General features: G+C 43.6%; 1 protein-coding gene across 1 annotated transcript in view; it reads left to right on the forward strand.

Moving 5' to 3' along the window:
* The first annotated feature begins 1,553 nt into the window (after nt 1-1,553).
* map3k22 (mitogen-activated protein kinase kinase kinase 22) overlaps nt 1,554-24,553 on the forward strand; it is a 40,360-nt gene continuing 17,360 nt past the window's right edge. The window contains exons 1-6 of the mRNA XM_073488364.1: nt 1,554-1,961; nt 12,283-12,366; nt 13,072-13,116; nt 18,026-18,135; nt 20,121-20,158; nt 24,327-24,426. Coding sequence (XP_073344465.1) covers nt 12,348-12,366; nt 13,072-13,116; nt 18,026-18,135; nt 20,121-20,158; nt 24,327-24,426 — 312 coding nt within the window. The 5' untranslated portion in view covers nt 1,554-1,961; nt 12,283-12,347. The remainder of the gene's footprint in view (nt 1,962-12,282; nt 12,367-13,071; nt 13,117-18,025; nt 18,136-20,120; nt 20,159-24,326; nt 24,427-24,553) is intronic.

Below are 24,553 nucleotides of genomic sequence, written 5' to 3' on the forward strand. Positions count from 1 at the left end.
AGATTCTCTGTCTGTTTACAGTAGACAGCCACAGTTAGCGGAAACCTACTGGGATCGAGACAGAGCAGCGAGAAACACTGTGGCTGCACTAATGAGGATGACATCACTGTGTGAAGCATTTAAAATATAATGACTACATTCTGCTACTCTGTCACCTACACATACTGTGGGTGAACACATGATGCAGATTGACTGCATTTAAACAAACAGACAAGAAAGACAGGAAGTGACACCTGTCAGCCGCAGTACGTGTGTCCCTGCATCCGGAGGAGTTGCATGTATGTTTCAACTTAAAAAAAATTATATATGTACATTTTCTAAATTTAAAAGGTGCAGTATTTTAGCTTGGGCTCATTTAAATGTATGTACTCATTATACAGTAACATGTTCCCTGTCAGTGTTTTATTATATACGATGTTTTGGATTTATTTAACATGTGTATGTTGCATTTTACTGCTTCAGATGTTTAAGCTGAGCTAATTTGAACCACTTTATACACTGTTGTGTAATATAATCTACAGCAGTGCATTATATGCAGTATATATCATCATATGCTTGGAGCATCATCCTGCGGGAACCACAAATCTCTAAAAAGTCAACTTCTCATGAGCTCAAAAACAGCCTGTTTTCAGCTTTGTGACAATGTATTTTCCAGCTAATCCAAGAGGGCTTTTGAATAATTTATTTTTCATGGGATTGGGTTGAAATTTGTCCAAGAAACCTCAAGGATACTTGGCAACATGTGGTTGCAGATTGGTTACATGATCAAATTACTAACAAAAACTTTTACCCAAACGAAGAATTTGCTTTGACTTATGATAGTCAAACGAGTCATTTCACAGGGGTTGTGACGCCCAAAAAAAAAATCATCCACCGTTTTGCAGCCACTTTTTTCACAATGTTATCTTATGGAAAAAGTATTTTTGGGCCCCGGTGCGTCACATGACGGTGTAATTACACAGTTGGACCACTACGAAAGTTGACTTCAAAGCATGGCGCTCTTCCTGGGGGCTTGTGAGTAACTGCTAACTGCTGCTAACTTTGGTGGCCATTCGGTAGTTAGCCTAGTTAGCCGTGCAGCTAGAGTCCAGAATAACTGGTTAGCATGCTAACTTCAGGGGACACGTCCGCAACACAGTGCATGGACGTCTTTGACATGACGTAAAGACTCTTCTTCGCAATCTGTTGTTAATTATAGTTATTTTTCATTTTTTTTAATTTAACAATAATTCTTACATATTGCACCTTTAAGTACAGCACCTGAGTAAATATAGCCTACTTAGCTACATTCCACCACTGAATAAAATAAAAATGTAAGTTGTGTTTATGGCATCATTTTAGTGTAAATGTACAGTTCATGATGTGACTGTAGGACAGCACGCTGCTACCTCACAGCAATCTGGTTTTAACAGCACAGAATAAGGAGTTTTGCCTTTGCAGCACATGTTGTACTTGCTCCAGGTGTCCACGTGGGGGCGGTACTGCCTCCACTTTGCCCTGCCGCTGCCTTGGAAACGCACCGCCGGAGAGAGCGTCACCACTTCCTGGAGCTCACGTTGCTGCTGACATCAGAGGCGCAGCTCCGGGGAGAAAGTCAGCTCCCCCTCGCTGTAGTGTGTGTGGAGACAAGCGGAGAGCAGGCTGGAAAAACTTTTCTCTGAGGCACACCGACCGCCGCGGCTCGTCCCCGTGTTGTAGAAGCGCTTCTCTTGGATTATGCACTCGGGAGAAGAGGAGACCTTCCTGCCTGAACACAGCTTCTCGTGTTTGTGATTTCTGCGCTTCAGCACAGAGCGCAGTTTCCGGATATCAAGCTCAGTGTTGTTGGAAGATTTTTTTGCTCTGCATCTGTTGGGATTTTTTTTTTTTTTCTTCTTCCTGCCGATTATCTCTCAGAACTTGAACTCATCTTCAAAAATCCTGCAGCCACAACGAGAACATGGAGACATTTAGATAACAAGGTGAGAGTCCAGTCTTGTTTATTCCTTCAACACTGTTATTCTCTGTTTACTCCAAATGAAACGCCAGGACTTTGAAAAAAAGACTTGCAGCTGTGATTAATGTGCTAATCTGTAGTTTAAATGGCTTTTATCATCAGATATAAGCATGTGCAGTAGTTGTTTACTGACACTGGGTAGCCCTCCTTGCAAGTGGAAGCTGTTTCTTGGAGACTTTCTTCAGTAAATTTAAATTAAAATCAGCCAAATGTTTGCTTTTCTAAGATAAATGTGCATGTTGGTGCAAGAGTAAAGGTTTTCTTCATTATCAGTGCTTAATTCCAGCGCCAAACACTCTTTTCACATGTTTTTAAGCGATTGCTTGTGCTGTGTTCACTTTTAGTAAAGGGCATATTGCATGTCTGGAGGTGCGAGTGATTTCTGGAAAGTCTTTGTCACCCCGTCCTGTATCCTCAGTGGTCAGTCAAACTCATGTTTTCCTTGAAATCCTCAGCTCTTGTCCTGAAAAGTCTCTCACAGTCTTCCTGCTTCCTGTCCGAGCATTTCACAGTGCCTCGCGTCCGCGCCGAGGCCGCTGCGGCGTCAGAAGTGATGAGGACGCTGATGAGCACCGTCCACAGCTCGCCACGTCCTCCTGCGATTGGCAGAGACCTCTGAGACGATCCGCCAAATTAGATTTTAATGAGGCCACCGCGTTCATCAAATCAGATCCATATGAGCTGCACTCGCAGGAGTGTGAGGAGCAAGCAAACTGACGGATGAGTTTATCAGCACATTGGCGTGCCCCGGAGGCTCCGAAATAGCCTTAAAGTGAGAGTCAAACTGTCAAGTGGAAACCGCCCACAGATACGGTTGGTGTGCCCGCAAGCAAAACAATCCATTTGGCTGATAAGGGGAATGGATCCCACAGTAAGAAGTGCCAGCCAGAGACCTAAGTGGTGGGTTACTAATTGTGTTTTGATGGCATTAATGAAGAAAGGGTCTGAAACAGAGCCCATCGCAAGGTAGATGTTGTTTAGGAGAGTTTCAAGGTTTAGAGAAAGCATTCAGGCCTTTGCTGTTATTGTTGAAAGGGGCGTTATAAAGTATGTCACCCTCATGCGGGTTCTATTTCTCAACAGCCCGCATATGAGAAGACTGTGCTCATCTGTTAACCCTATTTAGCATCCTGCTGTCAACTCTCAGGACAATTTCACGCCGGCTCCTCTCCGCGAGTCATTAGCTGAGTGTCTTAATCAGAGTGAGCCTCTCCTCCCTCACGTTGTCCTTCCACTGAGGACTGTGAAGTCATGCTATCATTCGCCAAACTCACAGAAGCCTGACCACTTCTGCCAGACGCCCACTGACCAGAGGGGCTGGAGGTCAGAGGTCACTGTGACTCACAGAAGAAGGCTTATTATCTTCCCTGGATGGCCCGTTTTGGACGTTGCCTGGCTACGCTAGAGAGCAAAACAAGTTTGTCATTAGGTGTGAGAAAGTGTCATGCCTTCTTGAGTAGCATGACGCAGGATTATTAGACAGTAGAAAACTGTGCAGTCAGCAGAGAAGTTGTGCTCAATGAACAGCTGCTTTAGAAACTATTCAAAATTTTCACTTTGTACAGGTTTTGTTGTCTTGCAGTTGACAGAAAGCCTGAAATGTGGGAGTCAGCATTTGTAAAGCTTGACCCACTCACAGGACTAAAAGTCAGGATATCTTGGCCTTGCATCGAACAACTGATTAATCACGTAGATTTCAACTATCTTGACAATCAATAAATTGGCTTAAATTCTCTAATTCCACCTTCTTAAATGTGAATATTTTCTGGTTTCTTTACTCTGACAGTAAAGTGTACATCTTTATATCCCCATCTGTCTGCTGTGAGTCCAGTACATTTGTGTAAGAGCAAGACTAAATTGCTGGACTACCCTTTTAAAGTTAGTTGATTTTTTTCCATAATGACAGAGAAAACACGTTTTCAAAGGTTTGAAATCAGTTGAACCGTAAATGTAGAAATTCCCGCTAACCCTAACCCTAATCAAAGCCATTGCTCTAATGCTCCAAAGTGAGCTTGGACCGTCCTGGTTTCCTTATTTCTTTATTGCTAAATCTGTAGAACTTAACTTCCCCACCATGTGGACCAGATTCAGTTCATTGGACCTAATAAATAAAGGCCCACCACCTGTCAAAACCAAGCTATAAAGTCCAAGGAATTCTCTCTAGACCTATTAGATAGCATTGGTGTTGAGGCATAGAACCAGCGTCCGGGACAAAAACCATTTAAAGTTTAATCACTGGGCCAATCTCAGTCTGACCAATCTCAAGAACTGGTGAAGAAAGGCCCAGAGGTAAGAAGAAAAACAACTAACCATTGTAAGAGCGCTTCAATCCTGTGCAGAGACGGGAGAACCAGGCAGAAGGGGCAGCCATCTCTGTAGCACTCATCACATCAATCACAGCTTTGTGGGTAGATCGAACGCTAGAACGAAGCCACTCTTTAGTAAAACACCAATGAAAGCCCTCTCATACCTCGCCAGATGGCACACAGGACTCTGAGCATGAGAGGAAAAAGATTGTCTAGTCTGACAAGACAAGAAATTGAGCTCTTTGGCCTGATTGCCAAGCACTGTGTCTGGCACAAGCCAAATACCAGCCACCTGGATTATCCCATCCCTACGGTGAAGCAAGGTAGTTGTAGCAGCATCGTTCTTCTCAGCTGCAGAGACTGAGAGACAGAGAGAAGTACAAGCTTGGACAAGTAAACGTAACACCTTGAAGTTATGGACAAAACAAGACAATTAAAAACAACATCTTGGGCTTTGGGAATCACTGATCATCATTTTTCCCCATTTTCTGACTTTTTATAGACCAAACAGCTGATCGATTAATCGAGAGAAAAAAATCGAGACATAAATCGACAAGGAAAGCGATCTGTAACCCTACAAAAAGATTTCATTGTTCAAACACTTTTTCAACAATCTCAACGATGTGACCAAGCTTGAGCTCATGTGCAATGAAGGAAGACTGACACTGCACAAATACAGGTGTGCAAAGCTGGTTGCGGCACACCCAAGATGACGTAAATCACTAACTGCTGACAGCGGTGCTTCTGTATGGTAACACTGACTGAAGAGTGTTGTTGCATGTAGAATTTTAGGGGGAACTTTCATTCATTGTGAGTTAGGCTAATTGAAGAAAATACAACTTTTATCATTTTCAAATGAAGCCCACAGCACAACAAAATGTAGAGAAAGCAAAGGCATCTGACTGCTTTCCGAAGTCAGTCTGGGTCGCCTTTCTTTATCTTTGAGAGTGCAGTAAAGTCCACCCCCTCCTCTCCAGAAACCGAGAGGAAGTTGTCCTGATTGAGCTTTGTCTGCACGGCTTGTCTGACCGTAAGGACAATGCCATCAGCAGCAGCAGAGCCTGAGCCTGCAGGGACAGCCGGAAAGACGGCAACACACTGCCAGACCGGACTCATGCAACAACACTGGGGATAAGTTTGTGTAAAGTGTTGTGCAAAATGCCGTTACTTGCTTTCGATTGCATTCCAATATGAGTGTATAATTAAAGAAGCGAGGCCTGTTTGTAGTTTGTTGCATAGATGTTAAATGAAATTGACGAGGCATGTTCTCCAAATTAAATCATGAAATTGCTTTTGGATTTTTCCTCGTCACACTCACTCAGCCTCCTGAGTATCAAAAGACCAGAACCGAGACGCTTCATGGATTTGGTGGCGAGGCAGAAATACTTTCGTGCCTGTTCCTGAACCACAGCTGTTTGACATTCTGTCTCGTGAAATGGGTTTAAGTCTATGAGCTGTCTCTGCATGGCTGCATTTGGGTGGAGAAACACAATGAATGAATGTGCTTGTAATAGCATGTCACCGCATAATGGAAAAGACAGCTTACTTTACAGATTGTGCTTAGATTCCTCTCGGGAGGAGGGGGAAGAGTACGGTTCTAGTAGTGATCCAGGGAGTGGATATATTGTGGATGGCAGGAGAATCACTCCTTCATTCGGCTATTTTTAGCCAGTGTTGTGTGGTTGATGATAATGGCGGACAGATCTACTTATCTCTGAGCTAATAGAGCCATCACTTTCACTGAGGAGGATCTTCTTTCACCGGAGTCCGATTGGTATCAGTGGATTAAGTTAACATAGTACATCCAGCTCCACTATTTATGTACCCCTTTGGGCTTTGATTATACGGATCAGTAGGATTTGGACAATCTGGGCAAAAAACTATATCACGAAATTGCGATCTTTTTTTTTTCTCAGTTTTGAAATAGCCATGAATTTCTACATTTGCACCATTAAAACCCAATATTGCATTAAAGAAAGGTCTTTTTTTGGATACAAGATCCTCTTGGGTGTTAGCTGTACCGTAACTCACCCAAGGAATAGCCACGTCAAGTTATTTGTCCAATCAGCATAGCCATTTAGTTGGCTACATTACATGGCTACTACGTTTGTTCACGTAGCGAACATTTAGTAGTCAATGAGCTTATGTGAAGTTTGGAAAAAGAAGTAAGAGAACATTAACGGTATGAAAAGCGGTTCTGGAGAAAGTTAGTTGATTGTTAAGTCTCATTCCCTGGTTGTCAAATACTGACGTTTTGGGTCGGTATCTCGCATCAGATCGTCCACCCCTACCGACGACTTTCTCCAGTGACTACTATTATCGCCTTTGAATTTCATTGCTTCAAAACTGAGGTGATTCTTTAGAGACTTAATGGATTGTAAAGGATACCTGAACTTTGTCTATTGGCCAATACCGAGTAACAATCAGATACACTGCTGGGGGAGTAGCAGTGTCCTGTTTCTAAAAAAATAACTACGTGGTATCGGATCCACGTACTCACCAATATGATTCCAGCATGACCCTAACCCTAACCCTGCACTGATATTGGTATCGGAGCAACCCTAACTCTAAATCGCAACCCTAAAAGGAACTCAGTGGTACCCTACAGAACAAAGAGGTAGAGCTGCCTGGAAACATTGGCACTCAAGTGCAGTTCCTTTGATTGAGCCTGCATTTACAGTCGAAACAAGAGATACAAATGCCAAAATAATGGTGTCAAATCAAAACGGAAATTCCTTTATTTGAAATAAAACATAGATTTAGTGCCAGATGACGGGAAGAATCCCCTTGTTGTGTTGTAGGAAAGAGTCGTTAAGCCTTGTGTCCCATTTGAAAATCTTGGATCTCATCTCGGTAATAACTCCTGTGAGACAAGGCAAGAAGAGCCAAGGTTATGATAAATGAGGCCCCACACGGAGTGACGTTCTCCCGCCTACGCACTCTCCTAACACCACCCAGAAGTCCTCAAGTGCGTCCCTGCGTAGAAAAACCCTGGACTCGCTCAGTATGCACTAGGACATGCTGTATTGTCTAACTTCCCAGAATCAGCCTGAATAATGGTTCTGACTCATTTGGCCACAGCACAGTCTTGGCAAGAGTTCAGCGGACAGGACACCCCCGCCACTGACCTTTTTAAAAAGAGTAAGTCACCTAAATATCCACGGCTCACTAATCACCCTTCACTTCCTGCCCATGGTGCAATTCAGACGGCCGGCCGGGCATTGTGACAAGCTCACCGTCTCCTCATGATATCAGGCCGGTGATGCATTATGTGTGTCTGCGTTTGTTTGTTTTTATTTTGGATACAGCATTTAAAAGCCAGTGTTGTCCAGTCAACGGGACATGACTTGTAATTGTTAAAGGACCGTATCAGTGGTTTTAAAAATTCTACATAAACATGATTCATAGTTAGAGGAAAAGTTGGACTTTTTTGGAAGCACAGTCAGTTTCTTTGTTAGTTAGACTAGAAGATTAACACTCAAATGTCTGTATGGGTCATTTGAAGCGGCCAGTTAATCTAACAGCCAGTTAGCATAGCTTAGCTTAGCATAAAGACTGGAAATGGGGAAATGGCTGGCCTAGCTTTGTCCAAAGGTAACAAAATCTACCCACCAGTACCTCCTAAATTCACAAACTAACATGTTATATTTCCTTTTTTTGACACGTGTAATACCAGAGAATTAAAAACTACAATTTGTCGGGAAATAATGCAGTGGTCCTTTTAACATTTGTATGGATTAAACGAACAAGATATAATGTGTTAATTGGTGAGCTTTGGAGGTATTGCAGGGCAGATTTGTTGAAGCAGGCAAAGCCAGGCTACCTATTTCCCACTGTTTGTTAATGGCTGTAGCTTTACATCTACTGCCAATATACAAGGGGGGCATAAATCGTATCATCTAACTCTCAGCAATAAAGGGAGTATTCTCAAATTGTCTAACCACTCTTTTATGGGGCTAAAATGTGCAAACTCACTGCTACGCTCCTTTAAAACTTGCAGCCAGTCCCCAGGAGTTTAAGCAACCATGTCGTGCCATCTCTGATGCCCATGAATATGCAGGTTTTCCTTCTGACAAATCAGATAAAAAGCTAACTGTCAAAACCAGTGAGTTTCACAGGCACCTTTTTGATGTGCATGAGACTCAAGGTGCTCTGATCCTTTCTATCATCCATCGGTATTGTGCTTTGACCTCAGTGCTTGTCCTCAGTGATCAAACTCTCCCAGATGTCTTGTCCTCTCCACCTACTGATCTCTGTGATTCTCTTCATGGACTGTCTTTTTTGGCATGTGAAGGCTGTTACAGACAGGCTGTGCTGGAGAATGGAAACCCACTGAGCCCAGCAGGCATGTTTTCAAAGTTTAGAAGTTGACCTCTGAAATGGCGATTTCCTTGGGACTCCGCTGGAGTGATGTCAGACATGAGGTCATACTGCTGCTCAGGCCACCAGGCAGCTGGAGAGGCGACCCTCCACTTCTCTACTGCAAAGAGGGGGGAGTTCCCCTTCGAGACCTACAGCCAACATCACATTGTTTACTTGGTTAGAGAGTGATGTAACAGAGCTGAAAGAGGTTATGTGCGCATATACATGCTTGCCTGGATGGCCTTGGCTGCGATTCCTGCTCAATCAGTCCAATAAAAATAAAATTGCACTGTGAAGTTTGAGGAGCACAGTTCTGCTTTGTCTGGCGCAGACAATTCCCCACAACCCTCGTCTGAAATCCCATCCTCTGCTGTCCTTTTTTTAATTAACTTTCTCCGTCATTTCAGCACAGTCCTCACGCTGTGACAAAGGAGAGGCCTCTGCCAGTGAAACATTGGCCTGCGCGGTGATGTTATCCATATTTTGACACCGAAGTGCGTCACAGTGTTCAAAGCACTTCTGGATGTGAGTTTGTAGGTTCGTATCATGATCGAGTGCAGAGACAGACAGTCTTTTCTTGGAGGATGTGTGGCGGCAGAGCAGCGAGAGCGAGCGGCGATTAGCATTTGATCTTCAACAAGCGGGGCTGTCACAGCGCCCGCCTGCCAAGGAGCGTGTGGAGAATTGGGCTGGCGATCTGTGGGCACCACTAGCCTGGCATCCCGCTGGGCTGAGGGGCGAAGCAGATGGGCCATCTGGTGACTCGCTGGCACAAGACCGGGGCTGTTCTGTTCCTGGGCGTACGTGTGTGTGTGTGTGTGTGTGTGTGTGTGTGTGTGTAGCATCAACAGACTGGGCCACGTGGTTTTAGGAGACCACCTGTCTCGTCGCCGCTCTTCATCTCTTTCATGTATGGTCAGCACAGCCTGACACAGAGCTTTGCTTGGACATATCATACCCCTCGTAAATGCACTCTTTGCTGCTTTATATCAAAGGTATGTCAGCTGTACTAAAAAGACAGCGTGTTTTGGTGATTATTATAAGTTCACCTACCTTTTGTGCTCTTATTGCGATGAATTTGGACAAACTTTTGTCAGGTAGCGCTCACCCTTGAAACGTTTTAGCTCTCCGATCCATCAGCTGTTACACTTGGTACAACTGACAGCAGTGTACTGCCTGTTCCCCATGTTAGAAACTGGCACCCTGTGACTCTGCCCCTCAGGCTGTAAATTGCTCTAGTGGCCGTCTTTATTGCCTTTATGAAAAGTTTTCTGGCTGACACAAAAAGAAAGCCTTGGTCTCTCTGCAGACAGGCTGGAGCGTTTGTCTGGGCTGAATGGTTGGGACACATGTGCACACAGTGGTGCAGGCTTCAAAAGCACAAGAAGACATGCAGCATGGACACGAGAGATAGTGAAACAAGAAGGCAGTGATGCTTTAAGAATAAAAGACCTTGGGAGTGTTGCTGTTGTCAATCTCTCTGGAGCCTCTTGTCTTGTTCCAAAGATTTTTGTGTTGATTTTTGGGCTGCACAACTTCATATACCCCTTTTATTAATACAGTGCAACAATTTTTTCTCTTTATTACATTTTTCCACGCAAGCCTTATGTGGATGCATATTGCTTCCCCAGCATATTATCTCTCCTTAACACTAATATGTGACATTAATACTCACTGACATTAAAATCGATGCAATTAATCATGTGATGGAGTGTTTAGTTTACTGCACAATTGAATCCAACGACAGAGCTGGAGCACTGTAGTCAAACTGCAATCCTCATACCAAATGTTGGCTCATTCAGCGAGGCTGTGAGACTGTAGCCACTGACAACAGTAGCTGTGAGTCTGTGTTATCTGTGTGTAGCAACAAGCAGTCATCAGCAGCTAGTTCTCAGATCACCCAGCCATGACAACCTGTTAACCCTTTTTAATAATGGTCACATGATACCTTTTAAAATGCCTGTTCTTAATCAGAACATAGGGATTGAGAACGTATAACCATAACCGTATAACCCTCACTATAGATTTTAGTGTTGTGTTGGGTTGTTTCTCAGTGTTGTGTGTCTTCATTCATGCAGAAAAAGCTTATTGAAATACTTAATTTGACTTGTTTCCTGTTTTTGGTTTTCTCAAACTTCCTCTTTTGGGAGCTATGTTCAGATACAAATAGTTTTTTTTACAGGTTTTGTTTCTTTATTCTGCATCTTAAGGTAACCCTATGAAAAGTCATTGTTCCTCCTACAGATATAGTTCAATTCATTGTACCAGCAATCTTACTAAATTCAGTTTTTCTGATGCAACCTTAGGCCTACTGGTCTGGTATGACCAGTAGCTTATGGTGTGTAATATTAGCTAAAGTTAGCACATTTTGGATACATATTTCTGTATATCCTATAGCTTATGTTGGCTAATTTGTCTTTATTTAAACCTGAAAATCATTGATGGCTGGCCCTCATTTACAATGATGTAGAGTAAAGAAGAATATTAACTAAATGATAGATATTTGTGTATGTTACGTAGCTTATGGTGGCTAATTGTAGCTAAAGTTATCAAATTTTGGATAGATAGGCCTATTTCTGTATGTTCCATAGGGTGGCTAATGTTAGCTAAAGTTAGCAAGAAGTAAACAAGACGTAATCCTGAAGTGTTGACTTTTCTGTTCCTGTTTATAATACATTTGAGCTAATAGTGACAGTAGTCTCAGTTGCTGTTCTGCAAAATATAGGTTGAAAATGAAAATCCTTTTTTGGCTTTCTGAAACCTGCTTTAGCCTTACATGGCTTTGCGATCAATGCTGTGAGATCACATTTTAACATGACAACATATCGTACTGCAGCTGTTTCTCGAGTTCCTCTTCTCCTTTTCGCAGTGAATGCATTCAAAGACAAAAACAACCGGCATGCGGTATGAAATTATGGTTTGTGAGAAGGATTTTTGGGAAGCTGTTTACTCAATAAATCAGCTGCATTTTCTCCTCTTTTCTTTACTTACTATCACCAGTGGAACAAAAAAACCACAGCTGTCAGAGGTAAGAGAGTCTTCTGTGTTACCTCATTATGGGATGTGACAACTGCTTTTCTGCTCGGCACTCACCACCCTAATGCATGAAGAAGGCTTTGTCTTTGAAGTGCTCATGGTCCTCACCTGAGGCAGGCGGTTAAGCAAACACCCACGCCTGCCTTGCTGCTGCACCATGGGATCTCAAGGGCTCGAGGCTCCTCCATCATCAAACACTAAGGAATTCCTCCGCTGCTGGTGGCCTGCGTTCCTCAGAGTGGCAATAAAGAGACATCGGGGCATTGACGGGTTGTAAATGGCTTGAGTTACCATCATCAAATGCAGCTCTTGGCTGTCATGTTGTTATTTGTCTGCCAGGAGTTTTTCACGAAAAGGATACGTCAATCTCAGGAGACCATCCTGGTTAAATAAAGATTAAATAAATAACAGAAGCGGTGACATTACTGGGGGAAAAAAAACGCTTTGTGTTGAAACTAGCACCTGCGTCCTGTTTTGTCATTGTTTTTGTGCAATTACAGAAATATTATGTGCACCGCGCTGAAGGAAAGTGGCACAGTTCTTGGATGTTGAAATGGCGTTGTTTTTGTTTTTTGTTCTCAGGATGAAATCTTCGCTTGCAGAGAGAATTTGAGCTCCGTGCTCGAGTTCAACAGTGCCACTTCCTGATGATGACAGTAAACATGGGTGAGTAGTATTACGAAAGTGGGTTGCTGTACAGTACATACATACAGAAACCCGCACGGTTACAGGGAAACACATAAACTCGCACACCTCTCACACATCCTCTGGCAGGAACAGTGCGGAGAAAAATAACACATGTACGAGAGCGGAAAGGTGCGAGGAGGCTGTTAACAGCCCCAGATGGCTTGTTTTATACACACTTGCTCATTTTTTTACATTGTTGTTAGTAAAAATGTTTTTTTTTCCAATTTTATAGGGACTCTTTTTGTTTTTGCACATAGGAAGGTTCTGGGTGCAAACAATTCTCCAAGTATACAAGATTCCAGTGATGCACATATATTTATATTCACACCTACCAAGCCAGTGAACACACATATGCACTCCTACCTCTATGCAAAACCAGTCACCCACACACACACACACACACACACACACACACACACAGACATTAGTTCCTCCATGCACTACGACTCAAACAATAGACTCTCTCGTAGCATATTTGCATGTGCACATGACAGGACATGTCGGCCGAGAGTAGCTGTAGTCTCTGCCTGTTGCTTACTGACCTCTGTAAACAGAGCTCAAAATACTGAATCGATAACTGTTGTCTATTCATTCAAAACTAAACACAATGCATCGTAGCGACAGTGCAGCTGTTCACCCCTTATTGACCTGTTTGCACTGTGCGTGCTGCTTTTGTGTCCACAGATGACGGTCTCCAAAATGGACCGGGACAGCACAGAAACTCACAAGGTAAACCATAATAATAATTGTCTCATATTAAAAAAAAATAAGCATTGTAGGAATTTTAAAGCATTTTATCCTGATATTCAAGTTAGCCAAGGGTCAACAGGAAATTAGCGGCTCGGCTGGCAGAAGTCTGGAGCGCACGCTTTCATAGATATCATAGGTCATACGTCCACGGTCTGTACATTATTAAGCTAGCTTAGCAACGCTCAGCATAAATACCAACAGCTGACCGTAGCCTAGCATCACACTATATGACAATTAGCAGTGTAGCTAGCTTTCTTCCCTCTTCAGTGGCTCTTTATTCAGTGAAATGATGTACAGTGCTGAGAGCAAAATGAGCAAAAGGCTTATGGAGGAAAAAAGAAAGAAGCTCGGGAGCTTTTGTGACTGACTAGCGCGAGCATGTTCGTGTTTTGCTTGCTTGTTAAGACAGCGGTATCTACGTCACCAAGCCTCGAGTGCTGTCTATTTTGTGGAGGCAGGTTAGAAAAACATGTGTGTGTTTCCTTCTTCTGGTGGGACTCGGTCTGTCAGTGAGCTGTAGGCTGTGGAGAAACCCAGACAGGCTGTTTTTCTCTAGCCTCCAGTCTTTTGGCTAAGCTAAGCTAATTGCCTCCTGGCTCTAGCTCCATGCTTCATGCTCAAACATTACAGCAGTGTAAATAACAATTGGGGGGGGGGGGGGGGGGATGACATATTACGCAAAATGTGTTACTTTCTTTAATGTAATTCAGCATACACAAAGCCCTCTTTAAGAGCTCGTTACATTTCCATTACACTATAGTGGAAATGCCAGCGTACACAGGCCGAGAGAGGGAACGTCTCAGCCTGTAGATAGTGTTTGCAGACATTCACCAATGAAAAGACTTTCAGCATAGACCTTGTACAAACATTAATTGTGCAACTATTCACACACCCACAATACCCCACATTACGTCAGAGTCATTATTCTGAGTGAAAGATTAACTTCAGGGGTTTAAATGTTACACCCATTAGCTGCTCAATTAGCTGTATCGCAGTTTCGACAAACAGAAAGGTGTGTAGAAAGTTTAGAGTGTGCGTTGCCTGTAATAGCTGGCGTGTGTATCTCAGTGTGTGTGTGTGTGTGTGTTTTGTGTTGTGCGTCAGAGCTCGGCCCGTGCTGCTTGCTGCTTGCTGCAGTGAGTGAGGACACATTTGGCTCCAGCTGCTAATCCAGCCGGATGCCTTTGCCATGATGTGTCTCTCGGCACCAGGAAATCCCCTCAATGTCTTCATTCAGGCAGCCTGCCTCACACTCACAGTCGCTGCACACACTTTGTTAGCTTTGCAAGTCGCAGCGCTGGCCTCTTAAAGTCGTTCTTTAAACACTCTTAAGCTCAGAACTCTCTTTGCTGTTCTGGCTTCGGAGAAGTCGCGACTATCCGCCCGAGCAGTAACTCCTTTTTATGTAAACTCTCTCGGACTGGAATTCCAACTTCATTTCAGCCGCTGCCACTTTCACAGCTCTCAGCTTTTAGCCGGAGAAAAAAAGAAAGAGGCAGAGTGATGATGCAATGCGCAGCAATCAGCCACCATTGTGTAATGCTGCTCGCTCTGCTCAGCTTCCTGGAATTCCCCCCTTTTTCTCATGCTGGTCACATTTTACCCGAGACACAAGAAGAAGCTCAGGAAATGAACTGCAGGTATCCCAAACCATCCACATCCACCAGAACTCAACCATTCCTCGGCCACACGAGGTTCCTCAAGTTCCCTGGTTATGAGGCCGCTCCTGGCACTGATGTGTGTGCTGGTTGCTTTCCACTGTGTTGGTGGTTAGCCTTGGCTGGCCTCGGCCTGGCAGCGGTCGCGGACCAGGCCTCAGTGATGTAATAACTTCATTTATAGATGGCTGTCACAGCCGGATCTGTATGGCACCACCACGCAGTTCTCACACTCTCACCGCCACCCGAAGCCAACTGACCCTCCAACTCTTCCCTCTCCACTATTATCCACAGGTCACGGCACAGGCCCCACACACACACGAAGAGAAACACATAGATACACACACTCAGGCCACTGTTGTTTGTTTTGTATCCTTGACTGCCGGTGCACAGGCTGGTCTGGAGCTCTGGGATGAAACACTTGTACAGAGAGAGGCAGCAATAATGAGGAAAATAAAGATGGAGGTAGTGTTTGGTTTGATTGTAAGATTTTAATGTAGGAGAAAAGATTTTATTTTCTCTCAAGTGGTGCAGGAGAAACGTGGGAATCATTTAATTGAGTGAATGTAAAAATGCACATTTGTTTTTCTTTATTTTTACATAATTGGAAATTGAATATCTTTGTTTTTTGGATAAATGAAGCAAGGATAAGATGTTACCCTTCGCTCCGGGGAATTTTGGTGAAGTATTAACTACTTTTGATAGCGATCAACCGATACTGATTATTGGTAATCAAGAGACATGAGAATCTTTGTGTCAAAATTAAGAAATAATCAAAGAATTAGAAAGATTTATTAAAACAAACATACAATCATTCATTGCTGTCCTACTCCCGTCTGTACAAAACCAAACACACAGTCCTGCTCACCTTTCCTCTTGTGCATATACTGCACATTAAAGCACACTTGCACCGTGTTGATTGATTTATATGTGGTCACAGATTGGCCTTGGACAAACGCTCTTTACCCTCGTGTCCATCTCTGACTGATTCAATCACAAGTCCATTAATTTCCTGATGTGGAATAACGCGGTTAACCCAGCTCCGTACTCCGAACAGAGACGGTGACTCAGTTCCTTCCTGTTCGGGGAGGACATGCCTGGTCGAGCTGTTAGTCATCCACCACCACTCCTGACAGCTTATATTTTAACCAGCCGTCCTCCTCTGCGTGAGACCCAACATGGTGCCTCGGGTCGATACAGTATGTGCGATGAAGAAATAGGCCTGTGCTGGTATGTGGCTTGTTAACATACCTAGGCGTGAGTTCATTCTTTTCTCTCTTCTTCCCTCTGTCTTATCTCATATAATGTCCAAGAGAGGAGGACACCGGAAGTAGCTCACCTGTCTGTGCAATTACCTTGTCTTATCACAACCTAACAACCCACTCATGTTGTCATAAACCACAGAGAGGAATGTGCTAATGAGGCACAATCAGCGCATGCCATTTGATAAGAACAGTGCTTACTCTGCTGTCTCTAAATATACTGAATCCTAATCCTTTATTTGGTGCTTTGGCATAATAAAGCGCACCAATATGTTATCAGTATTAATATCAAGAATAGAAGTCCTTCCCCATGTGCTCTCTTTGTTTAGCCTGTTTGCACAGTGGGCTGAGATTTTGTGGGTGTAACTTTTCTTATCGCTTATTCCTCTGCATGTGGAGGGAGTGTGCCGGTCAGTCAGCCGGGAAGAGAGCTGTCCCTCACTTCCACTCCTGCTGCTATATTAGGATCATCAAACAAGACGTCCACCTCTGCGGTGAGCTGCTGGTGTGGTTCGACCTCGGGTTATGTTAGCTCGCCGATGAGGCCAGTCAAAGGTGAACGTTGTGCCAGTCGGTAATCCAGTGGGCTGCTACTGTAAGTTACCACCATAGTCGAATGAATAGCGTGCTTTAATTTCCCACCGCTGGATCCTTGTTTTCCTCAGTAGGATGAATTTCGTCCTTTATCCTGAGGTAGCTAAGGCCCAATTCAGAGCGCTGCATCCCTAATCTGGGTGTGTAACTCCAGTGTTTGTGAGTAAGTGTGCTATGTCCCCTGGGTGAACCCAACGGACTGGCCTACTGTCGGAGAACAGCTGGCCACAACCGCCGTACAGTGGGAACAAGATCAAATGTCGCCTCAGACCCCATCTGCCCGGTGTGCTACTATCACACTACACAGATCCCTTCTAGTTTGAAGAATGCGGTCCATCCTGCAGGTGCTGGTTGTGTTGCATAGCACGCACCTGTCCTGGTTTCCCTGTGAGCGAGTCGTGTGTGTGCGTATGTGTATGTATGTATGTGTGTGTGTGTGTGTGTGTCTATAATGAATGCGCCCAGGACCTATCTGAGAGGCAGGCAGGAGCCGAGGTCAACGACCTCTCCCTTATATTGTAATCACAGCACTCAGATAATTGGTTCTATTAAAGTCTCTTGATATGTTAATGTCTGACATGCTCATCTGCATGATTGCCCCCTTTACACATGAGAGTGTGTTGCCGGTGTGTACGGGAGAAAGCGTGAAGTGGGAAATGGAAAACAGGCGAGATGCTGAGCGTCGGCCTCTTGCACTCGCAGGTTTGCTCAATGAATTTCGAGGGTTTAATGAACACTATAGGCCTGTCCCCTGTGACGAGCGAATTATGAATTTTAAACACACTTGACTTGCTCTTGTTTCGCCTCCAATTTCTCCATCAAAGTCAGTTATGTTTAAGCCTGCAGCTACTCTGATTCTCAATCAGCGCTTGACAAAAGAAAAACATCAAATCTTTGTCTGATTACAGAGACGTTCTTGATAAGCTCCAGGCTACACACTTGCGACCACATTTTTTGAGAGCGATCAGCACTGTAAGGATTATCCTCAGCATCAAAATTCCTCAAGTTACTTGCACCTAAATCAGGGCAGACAAAGATTTCTCTCATACCAGTGTGGCACAGAGAAAATATCTCATGTCAACATTCTTATCTTTCCATCAATGGAAAGTCCAGAGGTGTTATCAGAAGAGGAAGCGGTACACCAGGTGTTGAATCATTGCCTGGTCTGAGCCAACACAAGCCGAAATGATGACATGACAAATGTTCGAAACCAGACTAGCGTTACCTTCTTTGGCTTTCATCACTCTTCCGTGACACGCTGAATGTCAAAGAATGGTCGCGTGGGTAGCTTGTCTCACCATGTAAAGATTCAGTTCCTTTACTTAACTGTACAGAAGTGGGATTGCCAATAACTGTGAGTTATTTTCTGTCTAGACGACGAGGAGGCGCTCAACTCCATCATGAAGGACCTAGCAGCCTTGGGTCGCTGCTACACCCAGCACAACAGCCACAAGCCCAAGAACAGAACCTTACTCTACAAACAGGTACACATCACGAATCGAAATCTTTCTCCTGAGTACCAATATCAACCTCTGACCACCTCCTGTAGGCTGTAATGGTGGCTGTAAAAGATTTGTAGTGCAGCTGAGGTCAAATCATGTCAGTAAAATTGGATTCTGATGACTGTTTAGATTCTCATGAGCAGCAGTGGAGTCTTTGAAGCATGTAAGGAATTGATTTTAGCTATATTTTGATTGGGAAAAGCCGAATATAGATTATGTCGGCGTATACTCTTGTAATACTCTTTTAAAACCTTCATACCAAATTAAATACCTATAAAATGTAATGCCAAAAAAGCCCGACCCTTAAAGTATAGAAAGCTGAGTATAGATTATGTTGCATGAGTAGTCTCATTTTAAAACCTGCTGTAAAGCCTTTATACCATCGAGATTTGGCAACGTAAATAAAATGTAGTGCCAGTAAAGCCTAACCCTAACCTAAGGACATGAATTAAGTCTGATCACAGCTGCTATTACTCATGACAGAGTATAAACTATAAACTTCTGACAGCCACCTTTTAATGCCTACAGGGGTGTAGATTTCTGGTTTGAATATCGCATCAAAGCTGTCACACTTTCTGCTCAATTACAGTTTATTAACCATAAACACACACACACACACACACACACACCACAGCAGTGCCAGCTTTAACCTTTACTGTCAGTCTGGGTTTACACGCATAAAAAAACCTCCACCAGCACCACTTATTCTTTTTTGATTTTTTGCTGGACTGACAGCTGCTGGCTGCCAAAGTCAGGTGAAGGTTGTGCTGCGACTGAAAGGAGCTTATTCTCAGTCTAGCGCTAACACAGTGTGCAGACGCGAACGTGAAAGTGAGCTGCAGTCACAAAACATGTATTGGCATGGGAGTTGTAAACTCAAGGAAAGCAGGTTTGACAGCTTGTATGTGTGTCGCTGCTTGCTGCAGGTGCTCACAAACAAAGCAAATTAGGAGCGTCGGAACAAAACAAAATGTGCCATTTAGAAAAGTGCCACATCACTAGCGAAGATTATGATAGGGGTTATAGCCTGTCACCTGTTTATAGCCACAGTAGATCACTTTAGAAATCATTTTAAACAATAAATGCTCACATTTCAGCCAGCTCATCATTCTCCTTCATGGGTTTTGTACACTGAAAACCTTCGCTGCCCGCAGGATTTAATTTCTCTCCATCACCTTGTGCCTCTTTCTGAAGCCGTTTCCTCGTTCCCTCTGTGGAATGATAATTGGCAAATCCTCTTGAAGCACCAATGTTTATGATGAGACATAAACAAACAGAGAGCGGCAGAGAGTTTCCGCTCCGAGTCGGGGTAAATCCCTACTTTTTCAGCCAATCGCTAGCACTGATTATGATGTCAGTGTTCGTTTATCACCATGACCTCATGCAGACTTGCAGGCTCCTCCGGATTCCTGCTTTTTTTTTTTGTTGTTGTTTTTATAAATAGCTTGTGTCATGCCATCTTTTTGACTCGAGTGAAAGGATAATGTTGTCTTTGTATTGGGGCACAAAAATGCAGTATCGTTATAATGCTTTTTGTCACTTAAAGGGCACTGTGTAGTTTTAGAGAAGAAATTCAAAGTCAGAATTGTAATATTTACAATATTAACGAGGTAATAATACAAACTCATAAATATGATTTTTTTCCATAACTGAATGAACAAGCTGTTTTCAGAGGAAGTTAAGGTCCCCTGAACACTGTTTGAAGCTAGAAAGGTGGCAGGGTCCGCCAAATTATTGCATTTGTCCTTTAAGGCCAGTTTGTTTATATAGTTTGTTCAGGCGTAAAAAAAAAATCCTTTCTCTTCTGATTAAAATTTCTTCCCCGAACTATATAGTGCCTCTTTAAATTCCTTGTCCTGCTTATCGCTTTCATTTATTCAACAGCCTCGAATCCCACATACAACCATGAATCATTTTAACTTTCCACTTCCATAACTCCCCTCTGTTGTTATTTTTCCTCTCAACAGGATTTAAGAGTCAAGCTGGAGCATGAGAGAGAAAAACGGTATGTTGGAACCTCCGTATTGTTTTTTCTACTCCTCTGTCCAAGCCTTAACTCTTCGCTGCGGATCTTTTTTGTTATGCTTTGCCATGCCTGGGATTTTGTGTCTAGGGGAAATCACAGTTACATGCCAGAGTAGCATAAAGAGAGGGGAAAAAATTCCTGCTTTGACATTTAGCCGCGGCCTTGTGTTTCAGACTCAGACGGGGCCGCTTGAGAGAGAGAAAAACACAGAGAAAGGGCCCGAGAGAGGTAGCGAGCAGAAAGACAAGAGTGCCAAGAGTGTCAGTTCAGTGTCCAGTCTTCCAGGCACACCCCAAATTAATACTTCATCTTCTGTGCTTCTTGTGCGTTTCCCTCCGTCCTCGACATCCTTCACCCTGCAGCCATCTGTCCTCCCTCACACCACCAGCCTTTCTCAAGAGGCAAAGCATGGTTTCACTCATTCTGTCTGGAGACGAGCAGTTTTTCCACCCAGGTGACTTACAGTATGTTTACGGCATCGGAGCACTTTGAAAGCTAAGGCGCCCCATTATAAATGGACGGGAAAGGCTTTATTTGGAGCTTCATTTTAGGCTACGCAGCTCGTTCCTTCCATGTATGGATGCTATGCGAGTCTCAGGTCCTCGTCAAAGCATTGTATGAGGTCCAAGTTCGCAGACATACTTTGTCCCCATGAAACCTTTATTCAACAACCCGCAGAGTCGGAAGTTGTCCAAAACACTCCTCAAGGGGGGGGAAATGACAAACACAGAGTGTACTGTTACAGCGGAAAAAAAACATCATACTGAGACTGACCAGAACCTCCTAGAATAATCGCTTTGATTCATCAGAATATAGACCAGCAGAGCAGGAACTGGTTGAGCGAGGCTTTGATTAGAAAGCCACAGGCTCGGAGGAGTGGGAAAGAGAAGGGAAACGGCACGCTCCTCCAGCAGAATACGGCTTCACATTGGGCCTCGCTCGCTTTTTCACAGCCCTAATTGGCTGCTGCTGAGGAAGAGACGAGTTTTTCATGTTCCTGTCTCTTCGCGTCTTTGCCTCCCTCTGTTTCTCGGTCTCGCAGTCTCTTTCTCACAAGCTCCCGTCTCACATCGCTCCTCTCTCCCAGAACAACACCTCTGGGAGACACCATTCACTGATTTCAAAAGCAGCTCTCTTTCATGCTTTTTTTAAATTCACACTTTTTCTTTTTGTCATGTTGTTATTTAGCTATTTCTGTGACATGCTTCTCCGAGCTCTGACCGTTTTCTGTTCTGGGACTGTGTTGGAAAGGATAGGATATCCTGGGTTTGTTACCTCAAGGAGTAAGATAATAATATCACATTGTAGCATTAGCATGACTAACATACTTATTTATTTAACGCTGCTCTAATCAACATTGTAATATTAACAATGGGTCACGTTATTAGTCTGTTTATGTTAAAGGGCTTGCTCATAGTGACGGACCCACAAAGACTTGTCACTGGACTTTACAGCTCTACAGAGTGTTTTAGCGTCTTTCAGCTCACTTTGGTTCTCTGCGCCGCAACTTTACTGTTTTTTTTCACTCATCGCTAACCTTACATTACTTACCAGCAAGCAGCTGTTTTCAGCAAACAAAAGCATTAAAAATCCACCGTACACCACCTTCCCAGCACCAAACGGCCGACAAAAAAAGTTAGCATTTGGCCGGATAGCATAGTGGAGCATTTAGCAGTTGGTGGACAACAAAAACAGCTAAAAGGAGAGTGAATATTGAGAAACATGACTCCAGATCAATGCTAATGTTGCTTTGCATTTCCCTGATGTCTAAATAGGCAACTGTTTGCTAGCTAAAGGTGCAATATGTAAGGATTTTTGTCGAAAACATTCAAAAGTTAATTAAAATGATCAAAAGAACTTGAAGAAGTAATATTTTTTGATGTTCTGATATCTATATAATCTTGCAGTGATTATCTATCAAAGATAGCATGCTAACTAGCTAGCCCTGGTCCATCAGGGTCCAAAACTCATAAACTAGCAATGTAAACACCAACAAACCTTTAATTTAGCCATATCATCTGAAATCTGACAGTGTTGTGTTTACTGCCATAAAGTAGCCAAAAATGTAGCTCATGCAGGTTTAATGTTTATAACGACAAAAACATAGCACTGACCAGAGCAGCATGGCAGAGCATTTCTATTTTAAGCTGGTTAGCAACTTCCTGTTTTTAGTCGGGCCTTCATGCAAATGCCCACAGAAAACAGGTACAGAAAACAAAAACCCAGCAGTCATGCAACAAAAAGCCATTAAAAACCTAATGAAAAACAACTGAGCCACATTTCTGACCCCTCGTAAAAAAAGGGTACACCTTTAGTTACTGAGCAGGAACCTCTTGAACCTGATTACTGTATGATGGCATTACAGTTGTCAATTATTAAATTAGCTGCTAACTTTTATGGTAATTGATTAATCAGTTTGAGTCATTTTTAAGATAAATAAGTCAAAATTCTCTAATTCAGCTCCGAAAATGTGAATATTTTCCATTTTTTCCACCATTTTCTTATATCTTATAGCCCAAACAACTCATTGACTAATCAGCAGTTAAAATAATCATTAGTTCCTGTTGAAAACACAAAAAAACTGTACAATTACAATCCAAGTTGGGCACTGGGGGTGAATTACATGTTACATCTGAGCAGCGTCCACAGCACTTGTGGTCCAAGGAGTCCCTGAGTCAGGATAACCGTGTTGTCCGTCCACAATGGAATCTAATTGGACAGTCTCTCTTTTCATTGGCAAGCGCTGAAGGTTTTGGGGCAGGAAATAGGAGCTGTGTCTCTCTTCCCCCTGGCTCTGCCTCAGGGTCTCCTGCCAGAGAGTGAAGGAACAGAGCCAGACCTTTATTTTTTTTTTCTCTGTGTGTATGTGATTGTGATTGTGTCCGTGAGAGAAAGGGAAAGAGAAAGAGAGAGTGTGCTGGGATGTGTGAAAGCATTCAGCAAATCTGTGTGTCCACATGCTCGCACAGAGGAAGGAAAGCCATATCTTTCGGAGCAGCATCCTCATACCCCCGACTCCCCCCCCCCCTCCTCCTCCACATCCCTCCAGCTCTTTATCAGACACATCATCGACGAGTATAAACAGAGATGGGGAGCGTTTAGCTGTGCTGCTGCTCGCCTCTGATCTGCAAGCCTCCCTATTCCCAGAATCCTCTCCGCAAATGAGGGAACCAATGAGCAGTCATTAAGATAGGCAGAGCTTTGGCCTCTGATGAGGAAATGATGGGATGAAAACAAGTCCTTTTATCAGGATACTATAAAGAGATAGTGGGCTGCGGATTCTTCAAAAGCAGAGGCTGAGGGCAGAGAGAGGAGAAGAAATACCAGAGAGAATGTCTTCCTCCTGCTTTTACTTTGTCAGGCTGTCTCCTTTATTTTCCCTCTCGCAGTCTGTAAATATCTCCACAACTCTGTATCTTTCACTCTGTCACTCTTTAAAAGAGGAGGGAAACATCCTGCTGCTTTTGCTGCTGCTCCAGATCCCCCCCCCCCCCTTTCCTCTCAGGAAGTTTCCCATCTGCCTTTGTGCTGGCTTAGTAGAGAGGCCCAGTGGTGTTGAAACAGTGGCCGATGCACACACTGATTGGGAAGCACACTCATGCATGTAGAGTTTTACAAACACGCACGCATCCATATATACACTCGCTGCAAACACTGGCTGATAAGCTCCCACTCGGGCAGACAGATAGTGTGCACACTCGGTCATACACGTAGGCATACAGCAGATAAAACATTCATATATGTCGGGGGGTGGGGGTGGTGGTGCTCTGGCACTGTCTGTTTTCATTGCATTGATTAATGCCCCTTTAGCATCTGCTCGCTCCTCTCCTTGACCCAGCTGACCTGCCTCTTTTTCCTCTCACATGGTCATAAAATGGCTGAGAAACGGTCATCCAGTCCACACATATGTATAAAAACTAGTAAAGCTACAAAGAATAGGAAATACATGACTTCTTTGCAACTTAAGCTAAATTTCCCCTTCTTTACACCCTTCCATTTTTCTTTTCTGTGTCGTATTGTCTTGAAAAACCTGGCACGAACTTGTGAACTATGAGCAGGTATATTCAGCGTCTGGGCTCGTGGGGCTAGACACAACACTAGAACCTACCTCAGACCTCTGACCCTGCTGTCGTTCTCTGCTTCCCAGGATCATCCCGTTCCAGAGGCCGCTGAAGATCAAGGAGCTGCTGCAGAAAGTGACAGAGGCCTTCGGCCAGCAGATGGACATGTTCTTCATGGAGAAAGAGGTACAAAGGGAAAATTCGGACATATTTCTTTAAATCTGGGCTCTATATTTACATGTGTCGGTGTGTAAATGATTCATACTTAGCAAAAGCTTTGGAATTGGTCCAGTAGGTCCGCTCTGAAATCTCG

This window comes from Pagrus major, chromosome 19, assembly GCF_040436345.1.
Source record: "Pagrus major chromosome 19, Pma_NU_1.0".
Lineage (NCBI taxonomy): Eukaryota > Metazoa > Chordata > Actinopteri > Spariformes > Sparidae > Pagrus > Pagrus major.